At 43.5% G+C, this 26,454-nt stretch overlaps 1 protein-coding gene across 1 annotated transcript in view; it reads left to right on the top strand.

Moving 5' to 3' along the window:
• LOC135912593 (uncharacterized) overlaps positions 1–26,454 on the top strand; it is a 269,120-nt gene that overhangs the window by 160,579 nt on the left and 82,087 nt on the right. Inside the window, exons 21-25 of the mRNA XM_065445088.2 lie at positions 835–1,028; positions 7,322–7,451; positions 9,503–9,640; positions 15,720–15,926; positions 22,041–22,249. Of these exons, the coding sequence (XP_065301160.2) occupies positions 835–1,028; positions 7,322–7,451; positions 9,503–9,640; positions 15,720–15,926; positions 22,041–22,249 (878 nt within the window). The remainder of the gene's footprint in view (positions 1–834; positions 1,029–7,321; positions 7,452–9,502; positions 9,641–15,719; positions 15,927–22,040; positions 22,250–26,454) is intronic.

The following is a 26,454-nucleotide window of genomic DNA, read 5'->3' on the forward strand; positions in this document are numbered from 1 at the left end:
ATGAATTCTATTTTAATTAAACCTGTCTTATCATGTTCATTGTTGAACATGATAGGACACACACGGTGCTGCGTATGTCTCTTTCTGTTGTCCGATGTCCATTTTTAGCGCTGTTTTTTAAACATTAAGGAAAACTACCAACTCACCCAATCTCCTGTTCTTCTTCAAATATATTACGTTTACCTTGTTATGTCTGTGTGCATTAAATTTTGTTAGACTGTATTTGGATTTCCGTGGCAGTAGTTTAGCGTGTAGTAAAGACGAGGCACAGTAAAGACAAGATGAGCCAACAAGCCCATTTTGCTGCACTTGGATTTCCAGCCTGTTTTATACTGTACAGGAATAACGTAGTGTTCAGTTTACGAGCAACAATCGTTCACAAACACTGATTCACCTTTGTACTCATTTTCACTCACATTTACAGGCACCTACTAATGCTATACTTGTGCCCACTCACACTCGCCAGCACTTACATTCGTACTCATGTCCACTCGCACTTGCCGACAGTCAGAACGAGAAAAAAGGGGGTTAACCGACGAGCCCAATATTTATTAATCATATCATGAGAAGCCGATAGTAATTCACTTCTACATGTCCACTCAAGCTCACCAGCACTCTGTTCAGTTCACACCCACGTCCAATCACACCTTTGGTCATTTTCTCGCACTGTTTCCCAAGTCTGTGAGCTGAGTGTGCAGCGACTGTCTGTCATTGTTGTCATGAGTGAGTGTGCCAACCTATAGTACGTAGTGCAGCAGGTACAGAAAATGATATGTATGCGCACGAAAGTGCATGTCAAGGTGACAGTTCCACAGTCAAGCAACAACATTGCAGGACCGGTCCAAGCAAGAGCAGAGGCAGAAGCCAACCAAGGAGGCCAACCGCATCCCCAGTGGACAGAGCGTGATTGTTAGTGTGAGACAGAGATCACTGAACGTGCAAACCAACTCCAACACCTATGGGCTTTCTTGGACTGTGAACACACAGTCAACCGGAGTCAAGCAGGAGCTGAGATTCAATTTTGAAAGGTTTGCTTTTTCTCTTGTACAGCTGGACCTCTGTGTGCAGCTTGCTTGAAGGCAGGTTTGAAAATGGATCCAAGTTTCTTCTTTCCAAGTGAATCGTAGTGTTGTGATATAATTGCTGTTTAATGCGAGTTGTATTCAAAAATAAACTGAACTTTTGCTATAACACCTTTACTGCTTATGGTACAACATTTTAAGTGCTGTCCTCTTCAAGGTAGTCCCCTCTACTGGCAATGTACTCTTCCCATCTTTTCTTCCATTTTGGGAAAGCCTTTTGGAACGCACTTTCTGGAATGGTGCGCAGGTCTCTTCTTGCATTGTCCTGGATCTCCTGTACAGTTTGGAAACGACGTCTTTTCAAGGTAGTTTTCAGCTTGGGGAATAGAAAAAGAGTCTGCTGGGGCTAGGTCTGGGGAATATGGTGGTTGGGACACAACAGGAGTGTGGTGTTGTGCTAAGTAGCTGCAGGCAAGGAGCGACGCTTGAGCCGGGGCATTGTCATGATGCAACATCCAAGCCTGATGTTGCCACAATTCAGGCCTTTTACTGCGCACAGAATCTCTCAAACCTGCTAGAATTCCCTGGTAAGCTTCTTTGTTTACCGTCTGACCATGTGGCACAAATTTCTGATGGACAATGTCTTTGCAGTCAAAAAACACAACCAACATCCCCTTCATTTTTGACCGACTCATGCAAGCTGTTGCGTACGACTCGTGCGTGCTGTGTGTGACTCATGCGTGCTGTACCCACTGCGATGACTACACTTTCGTTTCAATATCATAGCCATAAACCCATGTCTCATCACCTATTATGATGTTCTCAAGAAAGTTTTCATCATCATTGGCAGCGGCAGGAAGTTCCTGGCTGATCTCAACACGGGTCTGCTTCTGTTCGTCAGTCAACAAACGCGGCACGAATTTTGCCCTGACACGACGCATCCCACATTTGTCACTCAAAATTTCATTACATGATCCTATGCTGATACCCACTTCGTCAGCGACTTCTCGAACAGTCAAACAACGATTTTCACGAATCATAGTTCGAACTCTTTCCACGTGGTCATCATCTGTGGATGTGGAAGGTTGCCCAGGCTTGGGATCATCACCGACTGACAATTTTCCGTGTTCAAAACACTTGAGCCAATCATAGCACTGCGTGCAATTCATACAGCCTTCCCCGTATGCTTGGCTAAGCAACTGAAATGTCTATGTTTTCCCAAGTTTGTAGCAGAACTTTACACACACACGCTGTTCTTCCAATTCCTTCACTGTCACTTTGGCACCAATCCAAAGAACAGCTTGTTCATGTGCTCACTTCAGCAGCTGTAGTTTGCCTACTAATGGTCAGAGCAAGATGCGGCAAATGGCAGGTTGTTGTCTAAAGCTGCCACTACATGTGCTCAGTAGCCACAGCACACTCCCTCTGGTTGGCGCGCCTATTTCAAAAGTTCGCTTTCTTTTTGAACACACCTCGTATATGGGACTTCTTGGTTCACCAAGAAGCTTCTAGATGACAAATTTATTCATGACTGACTGGTTAGTAATTGCATGTTATAACTGTGCTCACTTTGTTTGTGTGTGTGTGCATACATGTGTGTGTGCATATGTGTATGTATGCATTTTAAAAAGTGCCAGGGTTCCTCTTGTACGAGGGCCAGTAAGAAAGTCTTTGCCCCTATTTTTGTTTAGTCACATTATGGCTGTAACTATGAAGTCACCTATGAAGTCAGCGGTGGACCTTTCTTGGACCGACCCAGCCTTATCTGCTGGTAGCTCGACAGTATGGCGCTGCTGTCAGTTGTTGAAGATGGTATTTGTGCTTCACACGTCCACGACATACAAGCAATGATGTGTAATTCATTTTCTATGGAGCAAGGGATGAACTCCCATCGAAATCCACAGGGAAATGCAGCCCACGTGTGGGGAAAGGTGTCTCGTTTTAAGATGCGTGAGGTGGTGGTGGTGTTATGAGTTTGCAAAAGGCCGTGAAGACTTGCATGACAATGAGCACTCGGGGAAGCCGCATGCGTCACTAACTGACGACGGGAGCATCTCAACTTCAGTGCTGGGTCATTCCACATGAAACGATCCAAACCTCAAAAGTGACCAACGTTGATTGTACTGAAAGAAATTGGGCTAGATGACTTCTTTCTGAATAAGGTTTTGCCTATTTATTTTCACTGCAAAAACTTATTAATCACTTGAGAACTCTTAGAAATTTCCGGGAAGAAGCAAAAATTGGTTGAAGGTAAATTTTTTTTATTCAAGTCTGAAAGTAGGTGCAATAACAAACTTTATTTTAGAGCATTATACTGCCATGCTTCTTTCATATTACGTTATAATTTAATGCATTTTATAATTTTCCACATTTATTTGGCTCAGTAAAGAACCAAAAAATGTTGCATTTTCAGACATTTTTTTCGTAAACTGCATTAAATATTCAGCTGCAATAATCTTTCTACATTTTTGCCTGTTGCTGTAGTGTTTCCTAAAAATAATTCCAAATTATTCAGAAATATGTTTTTAGAGAAAAATATCTCCGAAGTCGGCAAGAAATGACTTTTTTGCGAGATTCAAGCCACATTTAAGCATTAAGGCCCCCAGATAAAGATATGTCAGATAGCTCAATATATGCACCAGCCTCTTAGCTTGTGAAATAGAAACTTTTCGAGCACATTTTGTTTGAAGCAAGAAAAAGTTTTTTTAGAGTCAGCGACCATGTCACCAGTGGCACTATGTACATGTTGCCACTCTTCTTGTCTGCGTGTCGTCTGCTTTCTCCTGGTTGTCTGCTGCCCGGCAGATGGTGGCTAGTACACCAGGTGTTCAAAATTAAGCTTGATTGTTTTCCTAAATTTAGGCACTGGGAGGCACGCGAAGACCACCTGTGCAAGTAAGTATAAGCATAGGCAAAGATTCTAACTGTTCCTTTTCCCCTCTTGGCTGGCAAAATCAAGATATGACAGCGCGGTGTGCCATGCAGTTGTTGCTCTTGATTTCAATGAAACTTACAATACTTCAAAATCAGCAGTCACTTTATTTGCGTAGCCCAGGCAAGGACCATTCCTGCTCGTCTAGTCACCATTGCGCACGCGCACTGCCATCCGGCTTCTCCGCTTGCACCATTATCTAGTCATGGCAGCTGCTGCCATCATTACAGGCTGCATGGTCACGTGTTACAACAGTGGTACCAGGTTCTTCGATTTTTTGTTTCGCCAGCCGAGAGGGGAAGGGGAACACTTATCATCTTTGCCTACCCTAGCAAAAAAACTGATAGAAATTTCCATAAGTCTCTTAGGAATATGTTTAGGTTGTACGGGTCCTTCTATGAGTCTGATATATATTCCTACTTGACCCATAGAACTCTACCAGACTGGTAGGCAGCAGATAGATCTAACTGTGCTGCCTACAAGACCAAATAGGATGATGTATCAGTCTTTTAAACCCAGATAGAGATCATCATACAACATACAGAAATCTAATTGAGGCACTGATAAAGCATGTCTGGAATAGCACACACACCTAAGAGATGTTTTTAAAATGACCAACATAACCATGCCCATTTGTGCTCACAGATGCTGCATGTCTAATAACATGGCTCACAACACCATGTCTAATTGACACATGTTTCTATTATATTCCAACTTCATATGAAGCTATTTTCTCCAAACTATGCGCTTTTGCATTTGTCCCAGAAGTGTGATATGTGACAGAACACAAGTGAGCTTGTGCAAAAAGAACAAACTGGCATGGCACACTGACAGGAGGCAAGGAAACAGGACAAGCATCGCTATTGGTACAAAATCTACAGCAATACATCAGAACATGACAATACAGCAATATTATTTAAGCAAAAGTGAGTACTGATCTGAGCACTTATTCAACTAAGAACATGGATTTACCATTTCTAAAAACACAGATTCATGAACAAAAACAGCCAAACATCAAGCGCACATATTGCAAAATCAGAAGGCACAATTCTTCACTGGGTGCTAGCCGAACCACTGCACGTTGAAATGTGTAAGAGCAGTTTAACCTATGTAGCCTTCAGCACGCAACAGAGAAGAAGGCTATCAGCAACAGGCATCATATATAGTCTTTAATTCAAACCGTAATGCACTGTTAAAACAAAATTTTAGAGTTTGCTCATTTCATTCAGAAAAAAAAAACAGTGTCTTGGTCGTGCCACCACAGTTAACAGATAAACTTGCACTAGCTACATTGAGTCAAAGGAGAAAATAACAAAGTGACGAAGACAGATGCATGGTGTGAAAGTAATGGTGTTGTATCAAGTAACACAACTGCTCACTTAAGGCATCATTCAGCTGCTTTCCATGCCTCTGCATACATACTGAGAAGCTTTACCTCTTTACCATCTGCTAGTGAAGCACTGTTTGTTCACTGTGATCACCCACTCAAGACAGTCACTTGGTTAAGTAGGGTCCTTCGCTGCATGTAAGGACACCGACCCGAAACCATGCATAAGTCTTGTAAAATATTGTCATGTTTTGAATACTGCGACTGTTCATCAGCAGCTGCATCACTACTGCCAACATGCAGACCATGCTCTGCCGTGCTCTGCCTTCTGTTGCTGGCACGAGCATTGTGTGCATACCATACCGGGATGCATCATTGGTCTGAGCAATGAACAGTCAACGTTGAGCTAAATATATAAATTCTTTTCTTTGGGCACTGACAGATGCCAGCAGTTTTTTTTTGGTCTCACCTCATGTGCCATCATTCCGAGATGCCTTCAGCTCAATGCTAAACTCTGCCGTCACTTTCAGTGCTTGGCTGTTAGGTGAAACCGTTAACTTTGAAGGCATTTGAGTATGTTCTGGTATATTCAAGCTAACTCCTTCACTACTCAAAAATAGAGAGACTTAAATATTTATCTTTTCAGGCCCTCTGCAGATATCTATGCATTGACTCATGGGTCACTGTGTGTTTGTGCAGTGTAGCACCAGTGCAGTAAAATTATAGTTCTGTCTTGTATGCATTCTTATGCGCCTGCGCACACTTCTACTGGTAGTGAAACGGGCAGGGCCAAGTGCATGCCTTAGCTCTGAAAGGTCACGAGTTCAAAACATTGGTTCATTGTCATCATCATCAGCAGCAGCCTTTCTATGTCAACTGTAGGATGAAGTCCCAGTGTCCTGTGCCAGCTGATTCACTCCTGAGACTTCAAATTTGCTGCGATGCAATTTTTTTTAACTGGTCTTATCGTACCACCTAGACCTCAGCTAGATGTCTTCAGCTGTGTTTCCTTCTTATGACACCCATTCTGCTGCTCTTTTGGCAGTGGGTGCTGACTTAATCTAACCTAACCAAACAGTAAAAAATTGGCACATGCATATTTCCTGCAGTGCTCTATATATATATATATATATATATATATATATATATATATATATATATGCACACATCTGCCAGGTGGGGTGTCCGTCACTTAATAGCAAAACTAATTGTTAATTTACTGTCATTCGGTCTGTTCACACAGCTCTAATTTAAGGAAAAGGCAGACAATTGACAGACAGTGGTGTCTAATGATTCTGTACACTCAGAAAAAAAAATGAAGGAGCTTCTGCATGAGCAGTGTGCCAATTTTTCCAAGAGTGCACAATCGCCGTGGCCGATTCACACACACTGTGAATATTTAAAAATTGTTATCAGGGAAGCACCACTTGCAGCTAACACTCCGTGAAAACAGCAACAGTGATTTCGTGAGGCAATTATTATAAAAAATAGTCAATGTTTCTGGGTCACGCAGCCAGTCAGAATGCATTTTCATTGAACAAGACTGAAAATAGGCACTTTGGAGTACCAGTGTCCAAAATAGACATTTGTGGGCTACGCTTACATTTACCTACCTTTGTGGCTATTTGGCTATAGTGTTCTGCTGCCCAGTACAAGTTCAACAGTTTGATTCCCAGCCACATTTTGATGAAGGCAGAATGCAAAAACACTCCTGTACAAAGCTACCCCCAAGCCCTGCTATTTACTGAAGCATGCAACCTTTAATTTGGGTGTGCAGCGATTGCTTTCTCCTGCTGAGGTTGGGAGTTCAATTCCCCTCTCCAGTGGCCACAATCTGATTGTGGCAATAACATTCATTGGCTGTGCTTTTTGGGTTCTTGTCACAGTCCTCCAGGTGGTCAAAATTAACCCAGAGTGTCAGTCTGCCATAGAGGTTTGGGATGCTAAACCCTTAAATTTTATTACAATTTTAATCATTGAGATTCTTTAAGCGCAAGTCGCACTTCCAGATGCGAAAAGACTTGTTTTATTTTTTTCCAGGGGACCAGACGGCAGCATGGCCTGGCTGAGGGAGCTGCTAGCAGACGAGTTTTTCACTGAAGACGGTTCTGGTGGCTGGGTTCATGTTCTCCTTCATTGGAAGGTGCCTACCACCCTTGGAAAACATAAGGCAAGTGCTGATGGCATAGTTTTATATAGTGCTGTCATCAATTACATCATTTGTGAAAGCAAAGCTTTCTTTGCTCATTTACTCCCCCCCCCCCCATTGTGAGATGAGTTGCCACTTGAGATTGAGAGGTTCGAGTGGCCTGACAACATGCTTGCTTAACAGCTACTAGCAGGCTAGTTGGTTAATTATTATTCAGTTAAGGCGGCGCACTTGATAAACAGTCTCATACAAAACAAGGACACTCACCAGACACTATGTGTGCATCTTTTATTTATGTGCGTCGATGTTTCTCAAGTACACTGCTTTAACTAAGTAACACATCACTTTAGATGAGGATTTGTTGTTATGCTTAAGTTTTTCTTGAAGGGCCCCTCACCAGGCTATGACAGAAATTTTAGTTATACACTGCAAAACACCACCCAGGGTGCATTCTGCCATAATAAACTTTTTTTTAGAGTGTGGGGATGTACTTAGAGTAAAAGATGGAGGCTTGAAGTGATCAACAGTGGTTGAACAAGGAATGTAGCTAACGCTGTAACTAGGGGACCTATAACGGAAAACTATTCCAATTTGTTTTTATTCCAAATCTGCCATTATTAGCCCTCCACGATAGGTCAGAATGGTTTGGGTCCCGCCCATATGGGCAGGTGCCACTGCCCAAGCCATTTTGACCTATCATAGAGGGCTAATCACCAATTTGGAATTAACACAGATTGGAACAGTTTTGCATTATACCGGCCCAGCATTGGCTATTGGCTGCAGAGACATTCCGTGTTCAACCGCTGTAGAACTGTGACTAGGGGCAAAAGTAACGACACAAATACTGACAGCGACAGCACATCTCCTGGAGTGCACCTATCCCACACAGCATAAATGCAGACCCATCCTAGAAACAGTACTTTTAAAAAGAGCTCCATAGTTGCTGAGATAGAAGAAGCAAGTGAAAAGCAAGTCTAAATGAAATGGTAGGTCACCAAGAGGCAGTGATTCTAGCTACCCTCTCCACTGTAGAGGCTTTTCTCCATTGCCACGAGCAACATTCTTCTTCCACTTTCTTCCGCACCAATTCACTTCAACTTAATTCAAATTTTATTTTTTCTGGTGTACACTAGAAACGTCCTCTAGTGTTAAACGCTTCTATCCATTGGAGTCTAGGGCCCACGGCCAATTTTGTCATGACGTCTTTGTTGTTTTTGGAACCCCATTCCTTTTCTTTCTTTGCATTTCCTAAGATGGTTTTCCGCACACTGCATTTCACACAAATTCTCACTGCTGCCATTTATTTGCGCATTGCAGGTGCAAAGCACATAATACAGTAGTACACTAATGGTCCATTAGTGTGACACCATCTTGTTTCTTGCTTCTTCAACAAGGGGCTTTTATTTTAATTTGCAGCTGTTTTGGCAGTGTTCCACATCGTAGCAATACTCTACATACGTGATCATCACTGTGTGACCTATGCTATATGCTTGCCTGTTTTGTGGGATTCTCACCCTTCAGCGCGTGGCTTGGGGACCGCGGCAATCAGTGTGGTTGAAGCGCAGTGCGAGAGATGGTGCGAGTGTTGCGCTACTAAAGCTGCCTCACGGCAGGGTTACTTGGGTGCGGAAAGGAGAAGGTGCATCCTTTTTGGCTCGAGGTCGGCAAATGGCACGGACGTTCCGCGCGTGCGCCGATCCATGCTTCTGCGAGACCGTCTCGCGAGGGCTTGTTTGAACGTGCCACCGTTCGCATGACCGTAGGCGCGAACGACCAGGTGTTGGAATCCAGCATGGGGTGAACATATTCGCTCGCTACCCAGTCGCGATGAGTCGGATTTCTGCGATTTGTCGTGTGCCCATCGGCCGGTTTTGGGGATAGCAACTTGGCTAACAGGCATTGATCTATGAAAGGTGCAATAAATGCACTTGGGATTGTTTGCGCTACTGTGTTGTTGTTCCTATGTCCCAAGAGCACGGGTGAGAATCCCACAGTTTGCAGGGTCATAGACTGATAGGGAATTGAGGTTTTGATGTTTTTCTGCTGCTTCCCTTCCCTGTTCTCATCAACAGGTGGTGCAATCCTCGCACAGTCACGTGTCAACTCCTAAGACATCACTTGACCTCACAACTTACTTCCTCGAGTCCAGGTCACGGCACCTCCTCCAAGTGAACCTCACCAAACTAGAGAAGGCCACACGGAGGCTCCTGGTAAGCTGAGAAGTGCATGATAAGTTGAAAAGCGTGATACTTTGTGTGATGCATTATATGGCGAGTAAACGTGTAGTTGCATGTTGGCTAATCGCTTCTTGATCATACATGTGCAGCTGCTCTGCGTAGTTCTAACAAGACATGTGAAGAAAACACAATCACACACACAAGGTGGTGCGCAAACTGCCATCTGTTTATTCACTTTCAGAAGGCAAAGTATACTATAAATGTCAAAAAGAATGAGCAATGGGGAGATGTGAAACATGTATGTGCCATGAGAGGGAAAATAATCATCTGCTGAATGCAGCATGAAGCTACAAAGGAAGCCCATACGGGTTTCTCAGAAAGAAAATTTCGCTGCGGAGGAAAAATTCGTCACGGTCGGGATTCAAACTCGGGACCAATGCCTTTCCGGGGCAGTCACTCTACCATCTCAGCTAACCAGGAGACTAGCTGAAATGTTTTACTTTGTTGTATGATTTGTGACTTCATCTTAGGCATTGATATTTTCTCTGGTGTCTACGTTTGTAACGGTGTTTAATCCTCACTAGTCTGTGAACCTGCAAAATTTTACCACTCTGTATTTCTGTTAACCCTCCCCATTGTAATGCCTTGTGGCACTGTTGGTATGGAATGAATGAATGAATATCTGTGTTGTTCAAGTTTGACCGTACATGTACAAATCACATTGTATTAGCCGTTGTCATTGTCAACACCCTATTTAGGTCCACTGAAGAATGATCCTTGGTTATAGCTATTCTGCATCATGCGATGCCTGCAGATATGCTAATTTTATTTCTCTAATTCTCAACTGTCCTCAACAACATTTTTCTTCCCTCAGCACAAATTCTGTTGCTCCAGTTATCTTTCCTACACATTGCATGATCTTAACTGAAATGAATGAACTAATGAATTAATTAACTTAATTTTCTACTAGCAAGAGCAAAGCTGTATTTAAATAAAAAACTGAACAGAGATCGACGGCCTCCCAGGTCATACACTTCTTAACAATAGATGTTGCACCAAGACAGCAGAAGCATGGAAAGCATAGAAAGAAGTACATCAACTCAATAAATTTTAAAAAATGCAACTGTACGAGAATTGCAACAAACTCACTGAAACTGAAATAAAGCACGCATTAGTAAAGCAGTGGGGATGACTTATTTAGTAAGTTGGCTAAGTCTGATCTGGTATAGATAACAAAACTATACCACTGCTCTATATACAGTTAAATCCCAATACAACGAATCTCAAGGGACCGCTAAAAATCATTTGGTATTTTAGAAAATCGTAATATTGAAAGAAATCTTCTCATAAAAAATCGTAAATGCAACAAAAGCAGTCACCTACCTTTGCTGGGAACACATCAGCAAATGCGCTAATGTCTAAAAGCACAGGAAAAAGCACTGAGTATTCGGAAATGAATGCACGCTTATTTGAAGAAATGGTGCAATCCCCCATACCTTTGCAATGTCGATTTGCTTTTTTCCAGCATCCACTCGAGAAAGAATATCCACCTTTTTTTGCAAAGAGAATTGCCTCCGCTTTTTTTTCGTGCTGCTTCCAGACCTCATCACGAATGTAGAAATGAACGTCTAACGTTTAAAGCGAGCAAAACAGCCCTCCGACAAACGTGCCGCGGTGCCCAGTTGACGGAACAAAGACAGCGAGGCGCGATTCCAAGTGCAGGTGATGCCGATAGGGCAAAAACGCATTTAAAGAAGGGCAGGAGCATAGAGAAATATAGGCAGGCATACTGATGATGGTGGTAGTGGCACATACGGAGCATTTGTCATTGTTTGGGTCGTCGTTTTGAGCAGATTCTTACGTTCAAAATTCTTTATTGTGAAGTGTTATTAAGATACGATGACGATGAAATTCAGTGTGTTATTTTGAAAAATTTCGTATACTGAAGTTCGTCGTAGTGAAAGATTTTTATTCAACCAATAAGCACTTGATGGGGGATTTTTGAAATGCTTGTTAATTTGAAAAAATTTTTAATGTGAGGTTTGCTCTAATGGGATTTTATTGTAGTACTATAAAGAGCAGCTAGACAGCAACACAGCATCTGAAAGCCGTAATTGGTATGCAGCATAGCAAAATAGAAGTGCGACTTGAGTACAAAATCTATAGGCCTGGGCATGAAGGGTAAATGCTGCTGTGTCACAACCAGTTGTTACATTGTGCATTGAGCTCTTGTTTGGATAAAGGATCAAATCAGCTTCCCACTTTTGCTGCAGTGTAATCCTTGTCTCTCCGTGTCTTAAACAGAGGCTAAAGGTTATGTTATGCTTCATTCATTCACCTCCAGAGATTAACATCCACAATACAAAGTCCTTCAGGCTTTTTGTGCACATTCCTTAAATATCTGGGTTGAAAAAGTTTGTCCAATGTTCCCAATGAGGTATTGAAGGGGCATTGAAACACCTTTTCTTGAAACCTGAGCAACACGTTAAAGTGAATGCGACATCTTTTAAGAAGAATATTGCCAGAGAAATGGTAAAAGGGACCAAAGTACGTCCTCTGTCAGTGCCACTGCTGATGGAAGTACTTTGGGCAGGACATACTTTGCGCAAAATGTCCCTCTCCTAGTCTTTTTCCAAACTGGTACTCCTTTGTGGTTTGAGCTATCTTGTTCATTGCTTGTTCATCTGGCAAATTCAGCTGCTCAGGCGTATGGTCCATGATTGCAGTGCGAGTGTACATTTTTGTTGAACAATTGAGGCACCTTATCTTCATGCCTGTGAGACTATTTTGCTATGCATGAATGGATAGCAAATGGGCACACCACATTGTTTTGGTAGGAGCATCTCTTGCATTCATGACTCGTGACTTACTGTAGTTGACACGCATTCACAGTAGGGCATATCACATGCACTTGATGCGTAGTCTCACGTGCATCATCAGGTGTTAAGTCACCAAGACGGGCTGTGGGAATGCAGCCATCTGATTGCTGGGAATTTACACCATTCTTCTCAGCAAGTGCCACATGGGAACATGCTAAAAAGCTCATTCAAAGCTGACCACTAGTTGGCTTGACCATTGTATAAACACTGAGCCACGAAAGACTTCTCTAGCTTCATGTTTACAGAATACAGACAGCACCAATAGCAAAATTTAATCAGCATGAAATGAAGTAAGTGAAGGCAAAATTAGAAACTCGTAGACAAGAAACATTTTCTTGTCTTGAGCATTTATTTTGTCTACATGCTTCTAACCATGTTTCTAACCTTGTCTACATGTTTCTAACCTCGCCCTGAATAACCTTTTGTATGAATATGGACCAACTAGTCCAGCAAGGAGCAGTCTTAAGCATGGATGGTGATCACTATGTCGGCACTTCTTAGGCACTTTGAGTGATAGGAAAGGGCAGCGTGGCCAAATTTTGGGGCTCACTTCTTGGCTTCACAGTGAAGATGCCAGTGAGAAGCGTCTTAACTGCAAAGGGACTGATTAAACTACGCGTCATAGCTTTTTTCTCCTCACTGAAACACCAGCAAATGGGAATATGATTAAACTTTCTGCTACATTACTTCCAGCAGTTACAATTTTTATTATCCAAAATGACACAGAATATGTTTTGCATGTCATAAAAATTTTATCATTATCTATAATGAGCTTTGGCAGCCAAATTTTGCTAGTTGTTACCATATTAAAGCTAGTATCAGCCATGATCAAATCAGCAAGCTTCTACTGTATTTTTATTGTGTGTGCAAGGTATTTAACCGAACTTGTGCGACGTACCTTACCTTATAGAATTGAATGCATCAGCTAGTTTGTTATTAATGTTCAACATGTCATTTTCTATGTTCCTTTACCTTTGCCCACGTTCCCACCTGAACATTAAAGAATAGCAGATGCATGCTCCATGAATAAAACTAGCATAGTGTTGGTCATTGTCCCCTTTGAGCTATTGTCTACTTTTTAAGGTTAGTGTAACTGGCAACTTACCACAAGTGCTACCTTTAAAAGTATCGACTTTAAACTGTAATGTAACCATGCAGAAGTTTTGAAGTGTGTTGAAAAGCATCCCATCAGGTTGTTCTCACAGAGAACTTCTTGTTGGGCAAGTTGGCATCGATTCATTGTGACTATTTTAAGGCACCAAAGAACAACACACAGCACACAAGAGAAGACAACGGGACAGAGCGCCCTGTCCTGACAGGTGCTCTGTCCCGTTGTTTTATCTTGTGTGCTGAGTGTTGCTATTTGGCACCTTGAAATAGTTATAACGTTTTCACAGAGATAGATGTTGTGAGTTTCGTCTCAACAAATAAATAGGTGCTTGTGCTCATTGCTAATACTGCCCTTGCACATGCCTTCCATAAGATATCTCTGCTTCTTGCAGAACGAAAGTACAAATGGGCCATAAATAAGTGATGGCTCACTAGACTGCAACTTTAGCTTGACTTAATAGTTGCTTGAGACCGTGGGGCATATATTTATTGCTCAGTCAACCCTAGGCGAGTGTTCGTTTTATTTTGAATATACTTTTTGCTTGTCCCCAATATGATGGTCAATGATTGGCATTGGCACTCTCATAATTTTTTTTTACTAACACGTGCTTTCAAGGTTGGGAATAGGCCTTCTGCAGACATGAATGCATTAATGCGGTCATATCCTCATCATCACTCTCTCTCCTTCTCCCCTTCCCTCTTAGCAGAGTAGAAGAAGGCCTTGTGCCACAGGCCAGCATCTCTACTATTGTAAAATAAGTAATTGTGTCTATTGTCTCTTTTTTTTTGGTGATAGTACATGATTTATAGTGTTCTGCGAGGATGCTTTACATGTCTGCTTTGAATAAACTTTAGTTGCAAGTTAAAGGGACTGAAAACCAATTGTTAAGGACCAACTTTTTTATGGTGCAATGCAAAGCTCACCCTCGGTACTGTTTACACCTGCAGTGGTTTCGTCCAAAAGCACGTGGATATTTTGTAAGCAGGATTTTTCGACCTGAGCAGCCTCTAAAAAAGAAAGAGTCCCTCCTCCCGCAATGCTGAGAAGTGAGCACGATGTCGATAGCGCAGCTCGCAAATTGTGAAAGTTGCCCATCGTTCTGCTTGCACAGGAGTGAGTGCAACTATAGTTAACCACCTACATTGTGCCTTTCCAACTACTTTTGAAAATAAAAAGCTTGTACAATGAGCTTGCATTGTTGTTCAGACCTTTCTTACATTTCTACTGCATTTTTCCCCAAATACACGCCTACGTCATGGCTGGCTGGCCCCCATCGTCGTTATTCTGTTGATAGACATGCCAAGCGAACTCCTAAAAAACGAAGGTGATAGCAGCGCCACTCTTCTACTAACTACAAACAAAGGCCTCTCTGCAGATTGTAAGTTAGAAAAATTTATAACAGAAAAATGTGCACTGCATTTCATAACTAATAAAAAGACCAGGAACTGCGTAAACTAATAGAAGGTCGAATGATAGGCCTCTTATGCATATTCATGTTTTTGCTGCGTGGGGTACCAAAAGTCATGTTTTGTTACTTTTAGTGAAGAATTAAAAATATAAATCCACATTTTATAAAAAAAGACATGGCTCGCTTTAACCAATATGATAGGCAATCTTTCCATTAGCGGCGTTATCTCGAATTATGTTCTGAGCAGTTGTCTGTCCCTTTTATGCCCGTTTTGTGTCTTGTGTTTGTCCTCATGCTAAGTGTACGCTTGTTTAAACATGCATATCCTTGTGAAGCCTAATGTATTATATATGCTATGCTGTTTTGATATGTCAAATTTTTCATTTATCCACGAGAGACTATAACTGCATGGAGTATAATAGAGTTTTTTAAAATCCTGGAGGAAGTTTTCAGTCCTGAATATTTCAGCAAGCCAGTTACAAATTAATTAATTGCCATAATAATTAATTTTCAACTCAATGTTTCATTATTCATTCCGCAAAAAATGCCATGGCCAGAAATAAAGGTGACCAGGTTGTCCTAATTTTCCTTTATGGGGAACTGTGTTTTGGCCTCGCAGCAATATAGTACAGTGCTGATTTCCTCAACAACAGGTATGCCTTATGACCTGGTCCTATAGCTTGACTTCCTTCGCTGCTGCCATGTCTTCTGCAGGCCTTTGCCAACTACACCCAGGAGCACTGGATGCATATGAAAGGTGACTTGACAAAGCGCAGTGCCCTCTACAACCTCACCATTTCTCACCACTCCTGGGCTCTCAAGTTTGAGGAAGAATCTCGGAAGAGCTCAGCGGAAGTCAAGGGACAGCTCATGCTACTCATCGAGAAAATGCAAAGGCGTCAATCCGATTGGGAATTCTTTGTAAGTGGACTTGTTCAAGCTCTCAAATTATGTGCATGTGTGTGTGGGGGTTTTCTTTACACTGGTAGCTGCTATGAGCTTACTCCCCTATACCTTAAACAACTGAGCTAGCAGGTTGATATTTGATGAACTAGCTTATTCGCACTACAATGGCTTCTGTATTCAGTTTTATAACTCCCCTATACTCAGTTTTATACATAGCAGGCATCAGTGCAAAGGCTAGAGAGACCTTTCTCATCACTTGCATTTGCAGCCAAAAAATTGTGCTTCATGTATGAAAGCAAGGTATGCACGATTTACTTTGATGTGAAATTAAATGCCACACATTTATGCCTCAAAATATGGCATAATTGATATCGCACAAAAGGCATCACATATTTGAACGGTTGCTTTACCAGCGAGCAAGCGCATTGACACAGTCCTACAACCAGCAAGTCAGTGCCGCTTGCATTCGCAACCGAAACATGGTATATGTCATGTATTTGTGCACAAAGATGCACAAATAATATGTGATTTGACTTAAGTCCACAAGTTGCTATTGTAATCGTATATATGAAGCAGTTGTTCCGTAGAAAGCATGACAGATAAAAAACAGCTGCATAATATCAGGAATGACGTAAAACTGCACGAAAGTTGTAGCTGCAGCCAAGATCTTGTCTTGTTTCCGCTTTCTCATTGCAGTAATCAATGACGCCTTCGTGGCACAAGTACATGAACTCACCAAGATGTAGTTTACCTCAGAGCTGTGCACGGGCTGCTATTTCACGGCTCAGCCCAGCCCAAGCCCGATGCTTCCTGAATGCGGGCTAGTCTGGCTCGACGATGCACTGAGGACGGCCTGCCGGGGCCTGGCCCGGCGTGTCAGACCCAAGGCTCGGCCATTCAGTGATGCAGCAGTAAAGTAGACAGCAACAGAAAATGAAAATGTATTTATTAAGAGAAAAAAAAGCACGCCATCTTTGCTGCTGGCTTTGCTTGGTAATAAAAGTAAAGAACTTCTGAGCACAAAGCGATTTACAAATTATTGTGAAGAAACAAAAGGTTGTCCATGGACTCGGGCGTCAGTCGAGTGCATCGTTCCTGCATGATGTATCCTGCAGCACTGAAGTTGTGCTCGCTACTGGTGCTTGTAGATGGAATTGCCAAGATCTTTCTTGCAAGCTTGGCAAGTTTCACATAGTTACTTTCTTCCTTTTTCCAAAACCCAAAAGTTCTGATTCAGGGCATGCACGTAGCGATTCATCATGCAAGTACATACTCGTTTATTTCGTCCTGATCATGCGCCATGTTGTTGTCAATGACGCACCACTCGCGTAATGGTTCCATTCAATGAATTTTTGCAGGGTGCTGTTCAGATGTGCTGCATGGTGTTGGAAATTCAAATGAGTCCATCCATGTCTTTGCGCATGTGTGCGCCTTCTTATGCTCTCCTGATGAAAGCATTCGTAGGTGCCTGATTTGCAACCACAGAAATATTGTGACTTTACGGTGCACGGTCAAGTTTACTTTGGTGGTCAAAAACTTCTGTGCGCATAATTCAATCTTTGGTATTTCCGTTGTTTTTGCTGAAGAATTGCGAGGCCTCTCAAGGCATCTTGCAATTTTCGCCATGTTCAGTATGGCAAGCTGCTACATTGAACATCTGTCGACTTCAAGTGCACATGTAGCTTCTTCAAATGGCTCCAGGAAAGTGATCAGTTCCCTCACCGGATTCTTGTTAATAGCTTCTGTGATCGCAGCATTCCTTGTGTCAAGCAGCACTTCTATATCAAGTTGGTGGAACACAGATCTGAGCATTACAAGTTTCGAGTTCTGTACTCCACTGCTGAGTTGATCGGCTAATCCACTTTGAGAAATTTGATGAGGCATTTCACATTCTGTAAGTTTTCATGGATTGAAGGGACCCTTCTGTAATGAATTCCTCGGTAAATGTGTTGCTGAAGACGGTGTTCAGCAAATGGGCACAACAATTCAATCGATCATAGGGCTGCAAAGTGCAAATAATGTTCACGTACGTCCTGGTCAGTGACAAATATTACCTTGGCCAAGGTGTTGTTGCAGATGTCAAGTTTGGCAAACCAATGCAACAGCTCTTTCCAGCTGTTCTCACTGCTTCTTGCTTGTAAAAGCACATGTGAAAAGCATGTGCGAGTGCAGCTTCCATTCGTTGTCGACCTAATGCATAGTAGCAGTCGTGCAAGAAATTTTTCTATAATCATCTGTTTCTCTGTGTGTCGTGATCGCGCATCAGCTCTCAATCATATGGCTGCCAGAATTTCAGGCGTGAGCTGGCACCTGATATTTACGGCAAGTTCTCCAACTTTCATGGCAACTGTCGTACAATGAAGGAGGATGTTTCCTGCGTCTAAAGCTCCATGATGCGTGCGCTCTTTAAAGAAAGAGCACGTGCGTCGCCCCTCCAGCCCGGCCGCAACTAGTTCGACAATGTCAACGATGCATTGCATTTGCCGCACTGACTCCACCTCGGTGCCGCGCTCTGCACCTGCCGCGCCTCGCGAGTACTGGCAGTTTGGATCCACAAAGACGCACGACAGCGCGTGCTCACTGGGCTCACTCATAGACGCCTTGGCAGACGCTACTTAATACTTTGTTATTGAGAGTGTTTGATTATACTGTACTTTGATTGACGGACGTGGAGACTGCAGCACAACTAGCGGCCAAACACACGGCCGAGGCTGATCCTGCAAGTGCTGATGTTGCCCTGCTCCTGATTTCAACTGGGGCTGTAGCTGCTTTGGCCCTTCGACGCCACTACTGTGGCACAAAAGGGAGCACTGGCCTATCGCTTGTAGATCGTTTAGGTTATGTTGATGTTTTCGTGTTTAAGCATGTGGCTGCCCATAAGAAGCAGGCTACAATGCTGCAGTATTTTTGGCCAAATAAATAAATACTTTGTGTGGGCTTCAAGCGAATATTTACTGCACCACGATTGGGGTGCGATCGGGGATCATTGTTCAGAGCGCGTGTTCGGTTGCACCGCGCACGATTGGCCTAGGCTACGCCGACTTTGCGCGGCTGACAAAGTCGGTGTGGCCAAGGCTAATTGGGTACGGCGCAACCGAACATATGCTCCGAACAGCGATCTCCGATCATGCCCTTGATTCACAAATTGATTTGCAGAAGCTTTTGATGCGTTTTTTACATTATTTTATATATCAAATTCTGGCTATACCGAACTAGTTCACGATCACCACACTGTTCGATATATCAAGGTTTGATTGTATTATTAAAGGCATAGGCAAAGAAGGAAGGGCACAAGCATCATTTAAAGGACATGGAGACAGTTTTGGAAAAGTTGATATTCATTTGCCTTGCTTTGGACCAGTTACAAAAGTCAGCAAAAGAATTGTTAAGGACAACGTGATCAGTAGGAGATTTAATTGTATGATATAAAACACAATCGTTGGCGAAAAGGCATATTTTAACTGAGGTGTATAGGGGGAGATAATTAATGTAAAGCAGGAATAAAAGAGGACCCAGTACTGAGGCTCGGGGAACCCCTGATGAAACAGACATCAAGGGTGAGTTAGTAGAGTTGAAACGTGCACATTGTGAGCGAAAGTCTGATATCCAGCCAACCAAAGGTGCATTTTATGCGTTGCATATTGCAATCACTCAGTTCAGCCTTTGGGCGCGGCCGGGCAGCCACCATTGAGGGTATGAGCCATTGTTCATTGCTGCACGTCTCATATGTGGGTCTATTCTCTTTTAAGTTTGCTATGTTTGTTATTAAGTTGCTTCTATTTTTATGCGTTGCATATTGCAATCACTCAGTTCAGCCCTTGGGCGCGGCCGGGCAGCCACCATTGACCTTTAGCGCAACCACGTGACGGGACGTCACAACAGCCGGAGGAAAAGCTGGGCCCCAACTCGCGCAATATGCAACGCATTCTTGGCTTAACCAAGCTAAGCCTGGCCATATCTTTAGTATAGCGAACAGCTTGTGCATAAGTTTAGAGTGTGAGACCGTGTCAAAGGCCTTTGCAAAGTCTGTAAAAGTTGCATCAGTCTGGTCACCTATGTTTAAAGAGCTGCTGATATCGGGAATGAATTTTGTCAGTTGTGTTGTAGTGCTGAAGCCACATCAAAAACCATGCTGTAAAGTGCATAACGTTTTGTTAGTTTCAAGAAATTCCATAACATGCTTACAGATAATGTGTTTGAGTAATTTACATGAATGTGCTGTTAAGAAGATGGGCCTATAGTTAGATAACAATTGAATGTTACCTGACCAAAATAAGGGGAAAATTGAAGCAAGTTTCCACAAGAGAGGAAGGGTGGCGGTTGAGAGATATTTTCTAAAGATAATTGTTAGATATCTGCGAAGAGAGTATCAAACAAGAAAAACAGTCGGGATACTGTCAGGACCACATGACTTCATGGATTGTAGCGCGAAGTGACACAGACAGAGACTAGAAGCAGACAGGACAAGTGCTTCTAGTCTCTGTCACTTCATGCTACAGTTCAAGAATATGTTACCATACCAACTCGCCCAACTTTCTATCCTTCCATATGACCTCTTGGTGTCTAAGCTTAGGATTAGGTTAAGTACACCCTCAAGAGACAGTGATACATTGTCGATTGGAGGGTATGATTCAGAATCAAAAACAAGGATTATAGAGTTATCAGTAGTAAAGACAGAGTGGAAGTAGGTGTTAAAAGAAGAAGCTATTGTCTGCGTATGAGAAACTGCAACATTGTTGATTATTAACGTGTATGAGGATGACTCAGGTGCTAGGATACCTTTCCAAAATTTATGGGGATCAGTTTCCATTAATTTCAGCAAGGTTACCTTGCAATAAAATTATTTTGTAGCAACCATTTTAGAACAAAGTTCTTTTTTAGCGCTATGGAACTGCATGAGTTTTGTTGAGTCGCCAAAGTGTTTCAATCGATGTATTCTGGCTACATGACGTGATAAATACAAAAGGTCCCTAGTCATCCAAGGATTTCAGTGTTTGTTTTCTTTGTTTTTAAAGGACTGAAAAGGTTGATAACTTAGTGTCAAGATTTCCTAAGAAACTTGTCAAGGTATTAGTGTCACTAGCGGTACTTATTAATTCAAAAGAATTACATGGGCGTCTGCTATTTCCAAATTATCAACGCAGTTAAAGTCAGGAAATGTGCAGTAGATATAGCGGGATTTAGGGAAGATGCCTGGAATTTAAATTAACACAGCATTGTGGTCAGATATTCCAGCAATAACAGCGCATTCATAACTGGCTTTAAAAAGAGATGTAGTAAGAAAAACAAGATTAAGGGCTGAAGTTTTCCGAGTGAAATACTGAACGATCTGGTGCAGGCCACAGGACAATGAAATGTGGATTAACTCCTGCCCGATAGCTACTTTGTGTCTGCTCACTTTCATAGAAGACCAATCAACACCAGGAGCATTAAAATCGCCCATGCAGATAACGTTGGATGAAGAAGTATTATGACTATGCAAAATTTCAACTATATTGTGTAAATACTCAATATTAGTACCAGGTAGATGGTAAATGATCCCTGTAATCGAAGACATATCTTCAAGTTGGACTTTACACCACAAGGACTCGGTATCAGGTGGGGCAGGAAGTACAGAAAAGTGGAGGGGAGATTCAAGAAATAGAAGAACTCTACCTCCTCTCGTGAATTTTCTGTTTCTCTGAACCACTTTGAAGCCAGGGAGGGTTACTTCAGAATCATGCACACCATCATGTAACCAGGTCTTAGTAACACTGATAATATGTGGCAAGTAGGACGAGACCAAGGAAAGACATTTAGAGAAATTGCCGACAAGGCTTCTTGCATAAACATTTAAAATGGAAAGTTTATTGCCAGTACCATGAAGTCAAGGGGATTTGGCCATAGGGAGTGTTTCGGCGAGTTTAGTTGAGCCAGCAGACGATATGATGAGAGTATTGGATGCGCTATCCCAATCGTATCGTACTCTGTCAATAAATACCTGATCAAATTGAAGTTGGACAGATGAGCCCCTATCTCTATGAGAGCAGGACGTTTCCCAGAGCTTCTTGCAAATATCGCGCACCTGAGGCAAGAAGTCTTCTGAAGTCTTATGTTTATTTTTCTGTCTCTCTTTCTCTCTTTGCCCAGAGTACATGGTGGCATCCCAGCACCAGCCATCTTTTTGAGGCCAAACATGGGAAGACCAAACTTTTGTGGTTAACGAGACCTGTCCACAGGGGGGGCTCCAAGAAGGGTTTGCACGCAACAGCACTGGAGGCTACATTGCAACACCATGCTGCAGACGAAGAGCCTTTTGCACTGGAGCTTAATGGAAATCTGACACTGATGCCTTCTGGGTGAGGATGTGGTCGACTTTGTTTCTGTACTATTAGTATTATCATTTTTTAAGTTGAAATTTATTTAAATTTATCGACATTCTCATCAAAGATGACGGATATTTGTCTTGATGACAATGGGGCACTAGCCCCATTGCCATAGGGGCTAGTGCTCAATCAAAGTACAGTAAAACCTCATTGATTTGAATTCATCAGGACCACAAAACATCTTCGAATTAAGTGGGTTTTCGAATTAACCGAACACACAAAAACATGCAACCCAGGCAAAAAATTTTGCTGCAGGAATGCGCTACTTTTGTTCGGCGATCTTTGGATTACTTAAGGTAATCAGAAATGCTGGTTTGCCGTATCCTATAGTTCGAGGCTCCAGGGGTCATGTTTTCTAGTTGGCCAACTGCATGCAGCATTTAAACATTTCCACTGTGGCACTCAACAAAACTGCGGATAACGTTCAGCGATCTGATCACTTCCCAGACAGCGGGTGCTCAGGAGGGCTCATTAGTGTCATCGTCGTAGCTGTCATCACACATGGTCGTATCAGCGGTAGCTTCACTCTCCTAGTCTGAGTAACACATTTGTTGATCATTTTCAAAATGTGCAGATACTCGGCAAAGCCGATTTAACTGGATTCACTATCCTCTGCGCAGAGTGCATCGATGCGGTCACACTACTCGGCTCCTTCTTCATCAAGTGCACATGAATAGTCAGCATCAGCATCGACAGAGCTTTCCGTCGAGAATCCAGCGTGTTCAAAACACCCCATGATCAAAGTGGGTTCTACTTTCTTCCATGCATACACATTAAGACATATGGCCCTGAGGAGGTCTATGAAGTATACTCCTTGCCGATGTCGTAGCAAAGGAGCATGCGCTTGAGCAGGTGGTGGCAGTAAATCTTCCTCGTGTGGTGAATGACGCCTTGGTCCATCGGTTGCGAGATCGACGTTGTGTTTGGAGGAAGAAATACCATCCTAATAGCTTTCAGGTGTGGGATGTCACCATGCACCAGGCAGTTATCAACTCCGAAGAGTACATTCCTGCCTGTGGCCGCGAACTTACGATCAAGCTGCCGAACGTAACCTTCAAATATTGCGCCTGTTTTCTTGTTGTGTCAGTAGATAATCTCATCCCTTGGCAGCAGCCATGCATATTTAAAGCAGCGAAGCTTCCCACTCCTTCCAACTACGTTTAGTGGCAGCTTGTGTTTATCGTACATGTTCGCGCTGCACAGAATGGTAATTCTTTCCTGGCCCTGGTTTCGACCCTTGACAGCGGTGTCCTTCACTGCGAACGTTTTTGTGGGCAGCATCTTGTAAAGAAGGGTTGCCTCGTCAAGGTTGTACACATCGTCTACGCCGTACTCGCTAAGCAACGGAGCCACGTGTGTTTCTTCCAGTCGTCGACGACACTCTCATTTGCGCTGCCACTCTCGCCGCAGAAGGCTATGAAGGTCAAATTATTGCGCTGTTCAAACCGGCTGAACCATCCATTGCTACACTTGAACTCTTCTTGCCCATGTTGTAGAGCCAAGTCGTTGGCCTTCTCCTGCAGTATTGTTCCACTGATGGGAAAGTGGGCTGCGTTTGCTTTCTGCAGCCAGCGAAGTAAAGCTGATTCCACATCTTGGTACGTGGGAGCCCGTACTCGCGACCGCTTCGAAGAATATGTCTTGCTGTAGGCCTCCAGTACCTTCGACTTGTTCTTCAATATTGTGGACAACATCGAGAGGGGCACGCTGTGCCTTTCAGCCAACTCAGTCTTGGAACACGTATTCTTACCCACTTCTTGGATCAAGCAGAACTTCTGCTGCAGCATTAAAGTCTGATACTTTGGCATCTTCGCTCACTAGCACTTCTGTGCAGTTAGAAAAAGAAAAAAGAACACCACGCCACCGCACACAAAGAAACGGCGTAGGCTGGCGTTGCGTGCACACACGTCAGCGCAGGTGCAGAGAGAGAACGGGCAAATTAGTGGCCCGTTCTCTCTCTGTGTTTTGTGCCGCTGCCACTGAGCCAGTGGCAGCGGAATGGAACACGCGCTGATGCTGCGACTGCGAGGAGTGTGCGGATTCGGGGACGAGAGCATGTGACAAAAATTGGTATGCCCGCTGCGTTGCAGTGAAGCACATCTCCTCTGCAGGCGCCCGATTCAGCAGTGCACAGAGCATACCATGGACTGCGTTTTGTGCTAGTAGTACTACGGGTCGGGCGCTTCGTCTATAAATAATCGTGACTGCTACGTGGCGTCGCATCGTGGCTCCGAATGACAGTCGCTTTGTCGGGTTTGCGGTGAAATGGGAATTGCCGCATAGCACCGAAAATCTTTGAATTAACTGGGTTGGCTTAGACCGCCAGTTCGAATTATCTGGTCAAACTTACATTGGACTATGCGGGACCGCAGGAAACCTTCGAATTATCTGGGATTTCGAATTAACCGAGTTTGAATTAACGAGGTTTTACTGTAATTTGTGCATCTCGGCATGTCTAGCAATCCTGGCATACATGGAAAACCCTGAGTACAGGGGAAAAACCAAGAAGGGTTTAAGCACATGCAAATGCCATGAAATGGCCAGAAAAACTGTCAAAAAAGATTATGTAAGGAGAAATAACTGAGTGATGTTGGTAACATTCCGTGTGTTGGCCTATCATATAAGCTGTAGAGCTCCAGCCCAAAAACAATTTTTCGTCAAGCTACCTTTCTACTATGTGGGGTTCTCACCCGTGCTCTTCGGACAAAGTAACGACAACACTGTAGGGCAAACAATCGCAAGGGCATTTATTGCACCTTGCATAGATCAATGCCTACTAGCCGAGTTGCTATCCACAATACATGCCGATGGGCGCGCGACAAATCGCGGAAGTCCGACTCGGCGCGACCCGGATAACGAGCGAATATGTTTGCCTCATGCTGGACACCAACGCCTGGTCGTTTGCGCCTACGGTCACGCGAACGGTGGCGCGTTCGAACGATCGTGTTCGTCCATTCCGGAGTAGGCCACACGAGATTGTCTCGCAGATGCACGGATCGGCGCACGCGCAGAACGTCCGCGCCGCTTGCCGATTCCGAGCCAAAGAGAAAGAGCCTTCTCCTTTCCACGCCCGAGTAACCCCGCTGTTAGGTGGCGTTATGAGAGCCACACTCGCGCCATCTCTCGCAATGCGCTTCAACCACACCGACTGCCGCGAGCACCAGGCCACGCGGCGAAGCCGGTTTACAGGAGACGGGAGCTATGCGGGAAAACAACATATCAGAGGACGCGTAAGAGTCGCGCATCCCCACAACTACCACGAAGATGCAGCACTTGGAAGAAAAATTGCAGAACACACCTCACAATTAATTTCAACGTTAATGCAATTAATGTTGAATCACTGTAGTAACACACTGTATTGGCAAAGTCTTCACTTCTGTTTAGTCGACTTATTCAATTTTCCATTACTGACACAATGCTCCTTGCTCAATGCAAGGTCCAGTCCCAATCTGTTCACCTCACTTCTTCCTCCACACTTGGCTGCTTTTGATGCCAACATTTTCGCCTCTCCACAGCGGACTTCTTCAATTTTCTGTTGCCAGCTTCTTACTTCTTTCCTCCTGTTGTGCTTGTCCTGGAAAATTAACCAAGAGTGTTCATGTACCTCGTGTCACATGCCCAGTGACCCAAGTTGATGAGAAAGAGGTCAGATGCAGACAGTATACTGCAAACTCGGTGAAGATCCCAAAGAATGCTAATTGTATTACAGTGTTTGTATTAATACACTAGCCAAGGTTGCGTAATCCAAAGTTGTCAAGCTTTACAGCGAAGCTGTCAAAGGCTAGTTCCCCCAGGATCGTGTCCTTCTGTAGACACAAAACTCCACGTATGTGGGCCGATACCAAAGATAGTGCAATGCCAGGCCGACCTGTGGCAGAGGTGAAGCAAGCATTAAGCACTCTCCATAAGTGGGCCGATCCCAAAGATAGGGAAATACCGGGCCGACCCACGGTGGAGGTGAAGCAGGCGTTAAGCACTCCCTATACGTGGACTGGTCCCGAAGATATCGTAATGCCAGGCCGCATATTAACAATTGCTAGTAGGCACAGAGGGGTATGGCACTTGCAGAGACACCAGACATTTGTGCGCAAGTGCGAGTAAGAGCGGGTGCGAGAGAGAAAATGTGGGGACTTTTGCTGCTTGAATATACAACTCTGCCTAGGTACTACAGAGGAGTG

Source organism: Dermacentor albipictus, chromosome 9 (assembly GCF_038994185.2).
Source record: "Dermacentor albipictus isolate Rhodes 1998 colony chromosome 9, USDA_Dalb.pri_finalv2, whole genome shotgun sequence".
Lineage (NCBI taxonomy): Eukaryota > Metazoa > Arthropoda > Arachnida > Ixodida > Ixodidae > Dermacentor > Dermacentor albipictus.